At 45.6% G+C, this 6,546-nt stretch overlaps 1 protein-coding gene across 1 annotated transcript; it reads left to right on the forward strand.

Moving 5' to 3' along the window:
- Positions 1-327: 327 nt before the first annotated feature.
- LOC122367644 (adenosine receptor A1-like) lies at positions 328-1,239 on the forward strand. Its single transcript, XM_043340955.1, has one exon. It carries the CDS (start codon positions 328-330, stop codon positions 1,237-1,239), a length of 912 nt encoding a protein of 303 aa, XP_043196890.1.
- Positions 1,240-6,546: the final 5,307 nt, after the last annotated feature.

Below are 6,546 nucleotides of genomic sequence, written 5' to 3' on the forward strand. Positions count from 1 at the left end.
GAACTCTCAACAGCCTCCTGGATCTCCAGAGGTGCTGTTCCTAGACGTCTGGCTGCCTAACTAGGACAAACTACTGTCATTTTCGTCCAAACGTTCAGGACGTACTCGTCCAGATCGTCCGTTCAACGGTAAAACGCACTGAACATTCGCTAGGCGTCAGGACGCCCAGAACATTGACCAGGTGAGCCAAACTTCAAAACGTTCAGCGTTGGCGGCCGTGCGCTTAGGCGTCCAGCACATCCACCGCTTGCCAGAACGTTTGGATCATCCATCGGCTAAATCGTCGTCATGTTGGCATGGGTAAAAGTGGCGGTTGGTGCGCTCGTGATGGCAACGTTCACTCTTCCCCTGATCACCATCTGGAAATTCAGCCGTCTGCGGGACGAACCAATGGCCGTGCTGGTCGCAATGCTCGCCGCCTCCGACTTCACGTTCGGCATCGTGCTGACGTCGCTTGGCGTCCTCGAGATCACCCTCGGCTACGTGCCGTTCTGTACTGCTTTCCAATACCTGGTCGTCGCGTCAGCCGGCGCTGTGAAGATTGCCACCCTGGGCCTGGCAGTAGACCAGTACACTGCTGTCTCCAATCCTCTGCGCTACCACTGTCTGATGGAGCGTCGTCTGCCCTGGCTGATCGCCGCCAGCTGCTTCCAGTTCGTCCAGCTGACCGTCGTCGGAGGTCTGTTCCACGCGGCTGGCGCCATCACCTGGCACGAGTTCTCCCACCCGGGCCAGAACGGCACGGCGCTCTTTGCCGGCTGCCGCTGGGAGCCGAGACTCTCCAGCACCCACATGTTCATCTTCGAGGGCGAGGTGTTTCTGAGCAGCCTACTCACCTCGCTGCTGATGTTGTACACAGCCCGGGTGGGGATCAAGCGGCGTCGCGCCTTTCAGCGCCGCCGCCGGCGCGGAGCCGAAACCGGCTCGGAGCACGACCGCTTCATGGAAAACTTCCGCGCCTTCGAGAAGATCCTGAAACTGATCTCGCTGTCGCTGCTGCTGGACGTGACGACGCCTGTGTTCCGACTGTACCAGCGGTGGCACGCCATGCCGACCATCGCCGGCGTGCTGCATGTTCTCCGGCTGGGCTGCACCATCCTCGAGGGCTCCACGTACGGCCTGATGAATCGCAGCCTGCGCAAGGCCTACAAAGACCTGCTGGGAATCAAGACCAGAGAAGTTCGTCCGGCGCAGGTCAGGACAATCACTGTCAGAACCAATACGGAGACCATCAACTGAGATTTGACGTCAGGCACGGTGATCCACCACTGAGACTGAGAACTGGTGTTTACCATCGGCCACCAGATCCTCAGCTGAAGCCTGGGACTGACTTCAGCCATCGAAAAGAGAACTGACGCCTGTGGCTTGCTACAGTCAACGAGTATCACAGCTGTCGCCGGAGGCCGTCTCCTTTCACTAAGCCTCACCGCTGACCTCTGGATATGTACTGCCGTCCGACCCCGAACTCCAATTCTGACGTCTGATCACCGCCTTCACCCATCAAAATACATCATTATTACGTGTCGTCACCTTACGACGATGCCGGAAACACCACAATCTTTCAGTCACGTCGGTACTGCACCCTTGCTCATGCACATCATGTTTCTCTCATCTCTGGAAATAACTATCGTATGTACAATTACATGTTGCATATTGCTCGGTGTCTATATGTGAAATGCCATATTATTCATTGTGATTTTCAAATTCATTAGTGAGATAGAAAGCTAACTTTTGAGTTGAGTAGGGTTGCTGTATCGCGTTGCTCACGATCACCACTCGCCAGCCGGATAGGGTTTTCTTATCATTGGTTCAACGTCTGAAAGCTCAAATAAAGGGTTGGTGAGATCTGGTACAATAACAACTATGTCGTATGAGCCCGATACATTGTTGTATGGAAATAAGCAGGGTCCGACGGCATCCAAATAACAGTGCTGATGCTGATGCGATCGGCACTGATGTTTATCTTGGTCCTTGATGTTGATTGTCAGACTGTCAGAGTGTGATTTCGTTAAAGAATATATACCAATTTCAACATGGGATTATTTATAGTCACCGTGGGGATTTTGAACTGGAATAGCAGTTTTGTAGCTTCTGCTGAGACTAGCATAAATCAGGAGCTTTTATGGCTCAACGATCACCCTCAACAAATATAATCCATTTCTCGTTCCGAAATCAGTGCCTTACGCAGGAACTTAGTGCCTTACGGAAAATGCTAAGAATGCAGACGGTGTCGCAGAGGCCAGCGGCAGCCAATCAGCATGCGTTGGTTTTTAACTACGGAATATGATTGGTCAACGCGTAATAAGCTTCCGCCGCAAACACTATTTAGTATTCATCCTCTACCAAAGATGGAATATAGTTCTTCTTTTATGAAAATAATTTAGAAATTCCTTTTTTAAATTTTTTTTTATAATCAATGTAGGAAGTATCATTAGAATATATGACCTTCTCCTCGGAAAATGACCAAATGAATGAAAATGATTATTTATTGATGAATTGATAATATTTCGGTCACAGACCTTCGTCTAAATCGAATTCGTTAAATCGTACAAGGCAAAAGTAGCGAGTGAAATGCGCAACAATTGTCGACTGCCTGTAGAAAGTAAAAAATTCAAAATTCGTATGTCTCGTGGTCGTCATGCAGGGCTAACATCACATTTCGAGGTTCGCATCGCTTTCGATCGTATTAACGTATCGATATCAAATCGTACAACAATATCGAACAGCAAAACATCAACAAAACATCTGATCATACACCCCTAAAGATATAATGCACTTAACCCGCGCCCCGCTGGGGGGGGGGGCAGAATCTGCCCCCCTCCCGTTTTTCGCCAATAACTTCTAAACGCGTTACGCCAGCGACGTCAAACTTTCAGTACCTTATCATACATCAATTTGACACGTTCCCTGAAAATTTGAGCGAAATCCGTCGGAAAATTTTTGAGAAATTCACGTTTTAGTGACGTCATGTTCGCCATTTTCGCCTCAAAAACGGCAAAATTCCAAACGCCGCTAACATCTTCATTTTTAAAGGAATCAAGACGTAACAAAAAAATTATACGTGATTCTACTTTGTTTATCAAACGGATATCTCGGTTTTTTGAAAATATTGGATTTTGGCCAAAATTTTTCCAAAAAACTGACTTTTTTGGGAAAATATTTATAAAATCCAAAATTTTGAGTTTATCGAAAAAACCGGGATATATGTCAAAGAAGTGGTCTATGTGCACCTACATACCAATTTTTAGAAGAATCGGTTCAAAAATGTGGGAGTTATTCAAAATTTTATGACGTCACGACACACAAAAATTTTGAAAATGATTTTTTGGAAGTTCTAGACCTCGTACGGAACCAAAAATAGCACCATTCGATTTGCCGTGAAAAACTGCATCGGATAGACACCTTTGTAAGCCTTAACAACAAACTTCAAAATTTGACCTCACTTGACCTGACCTTGACCTGACCTCGACCTGAAATTCATCCAGAGGTGGTCCATATCACTTATTGAGTGTGCCTATTGAATTCCATGAGTAAAATGACCCATAAAACATGTGTTGCACATGCCCTTTTCTATATTTTGTTTTTGGTGACCTGACCTGACCTGACCTGAGCTTGAACTTGACCTTTGAATGACATTGTGTGCAACGAATATTGTCTTGGTAGTCTAAGAACACGTTTTGGGCAATCAGTCTCAGTCCATTTTTCGACAACTACGGTGCAAGGCCGATACTGTAGAAACTTGCATTTTGTACCCTTGACCTGACCTTGACCTGACCTCTGACCTACTTAAGCAAAAAAATTGGGCTCTTAAGATCCGCCTTGTTGAGAGCTTTTGATTGCCGTTTTCCCCGTCTTTCTACGACCATCGGTTCGGACGTTAGACAGGGGGGCAGAATCTGCCCCCCCCCCCCAGCAGGGCGCGTATGGCTGAATAGCCCAGCGGGGCGCGGGTTAAAAAGCAAAAATATAGCTACCGTAAAGTGGGGCTATTTGAGACAGTGGGGCTATTTGAGACAGTATTTAAAATCGCTATAAAATGAAGAGCGTTTGATTTCTATGTGATATTTTTGCTCAGGAAGGTGTAGAATCGAACAGTAAATCGCCTCAGCAAAAATTAATCATAAATTTCAAGCGGTTTTTATATTATAACAATTTTAAATACTGTCTCAAATAGCCCCACTGTCTCAAATAGCCCCACCTTACGGTACGCCCTAAAAGGTACACATGAGCATAAGTTCGGTACAAACAGATTGGCAAAAGCATATTCATCTAAATACATGCTTGCTGGCAAGAGGGCGAAGCGCCGGCAAGACGGTGCAGCGCCTAGACCCACAGCGGGCCTCGTGATGGATAGGTCAGGCGGCTGGCGGGGGGGGGGGGGGGCCGCGGCCGTCGTCGAGCAAAAGGTGTGCGTCATATATAGGTACACTGTACAACGTAGGGGAGAGTGGGGCAAAGCGGCCACCCGGGGCAAAGCGGCCACCCATCGTTTTAGCCCTTCATAGCTGGCGTCAGTTCCAATTTATGGTTTCCAATTATACTTTTCTTCACGGTCGTTCGAATGAGCCAGACCGGGGTTTCAGGCCCATCACCATTGTTCTGTGAAACACGGAAAAGCATTTCTTGCCAGGTTACCAACTATGTTTACAATTTTTAACTGTTATGTTATTCCATGACCGTTTGGAATTTTTATAAGCGTTCTTGTCCATGCATTGCATGGTTATCGTACATGTATTCTACCAATTTTAATGTTTTTTACCCCACTAATAGCTAAGCTGGAATATTTTTGTCTCGGACGGTATGCGCGGGGCAAAGTGGCCGGGGCAAAGTGGCCACCCCCCAATTGGCCATAAGTTGCTTCCATCTGGGTAAAAACATTATTTATATTCAAATGTGTCGTCATGCATTCATCTTGGCCACTTTTCAGTTGCAAGTGTTACCAAATAATGCAATTAAATGTTTATTTTTATCAAAATCCTTTCTTTGTTTACCTACAGGTGGAAGATGATAAAGTAAACATCCATCCTCGCTTAACCTTGTCACCATCAAATACACTAGTCGTATACGAGGCAACTATTTTGTTTCTCATATCGGGACTTGAGAAGACGCCGGTGGCCGCTTTGCCCCAGGGTATGGGGCAAAGTGGCCAATATGCATAGGTTTAAAGTTTTGTCAATATCTTTCATATGTGAACGTCTTTGGAAATAAAATGCAGTTGAAATAAAAGGCAACTTACTAGGGATCACATTGGTATAGAAAGAATCTTTCCAAGTTTAAAAAGCAAGCGTTGGCATCGTGAGAAGCGTTAAGGTGGCCGCTTTGCCCCACTCTCCCCTACATACATATAATGAGGTACACATACATGGCTTGTGACTATGTGACTATGTTTTCGCTGCGTGTTCCTGGCCGGCGCTCTAGGCAGACGGGCTTGTTCAACGTACCTTTTGGACGGGTTGATACGGTGAAGAACGGCCTCGGCGTACGAGTCCCGAAACTAGTGAATGAGTTGCTGAACAAATATCCAGACGAGGATTTCTTTCAGCCTAGTCTCCACTGCACCGCGCGCATCCGTGCCTACGCACGAGGCCTTGGTACTTGTATGACGTAGGCTGCTATTGTTTGCATTACTTTTATCTTTTGCATTTTTTATAGATCATGTGTCATTTTATTGTTCCTTTTTTATTGTATCTCAGTGTTTTGGCCTTTTGCCACTTTTATACGAGCTATTGCTGTCTTAATGTGTCCCGCGGCTTTTTGTCTGTGGTGGGTACAGGCATATGCATGTGCGTAGGCAGGTGTGATGAAATAGTGTGTGTCTTGTGTGTGTGCGTGTGTGCTTGTGCGTGTTTATATTTTACTTTGACCTCAGCCGTCATTGGGTTTTGCCTGTGGCTGACAATGCCTAATAAACAAATAAACAAATTATTCCAGAATAAGTGAATAGGTACTCAAATAACACCATAGAACAAAGTGATGTACTGACAAACAATTTAAATGGGTACAGACGCCATTACACCTATAGAGGAATGCATGCTGTTTGCTGCTTTTAGGGAAATGCACGGTGCACGAAAGCTAGCAGAAAAGGAGAAACAAAATTACATTTATCCGTGCATCAGCAATGGAAATGTGCCTAAATCGCATACCGCCCTCAGCCGTCAACTTTTCAGCGAATTGATTATATGTATGCTAGCATGAATTCCTCAGTAGATTGTTTGATAATCAAACGTAGGTATGTACAGAAAATACACAATACGAATCCACACTAAAACATTCACATGTTTAGCTAAGCACCTTGCTTCGTCAGTGTACTGAAATGAAGGATCTATCTCTAAGATCTTCAAAGATATCGCAATTCGCGCGTGCAATATCCGAAAGCCAAAGCAAAAGTTTCAGAGGTCATGGCACTCAAAGCCACTTTGCCAATCACCGAAAAACTATCTATTAAAAAGCTGTTTTAAGCTGTCAATCACAAATGTGCGGACGTTAAACTGCAACGTCTAGGTTTGAGTATTGTGGGTAAACGTTAGGTTAAATTAGGAACACACG

The sequence above is a fragment of the Amphibalanus amphitrite genome, unplaced genomic scaffold (assembly GCF_019059575.1).
Source record: "Amphibalanus amphitrite isolate SeventyFive unplaced genomic scaffold, NRLGWU_Aamphi_draft 000885F_arrow, whole genome shotgun sequence".
NCBI classification, from domain to species: domain Eukaryota; kingdom Metazoa; phylum Arthropoda; class Thecostraca; order Balanomorpha; family Balanidae; genus Amphibalanus; species Amphibalanus amphitrite.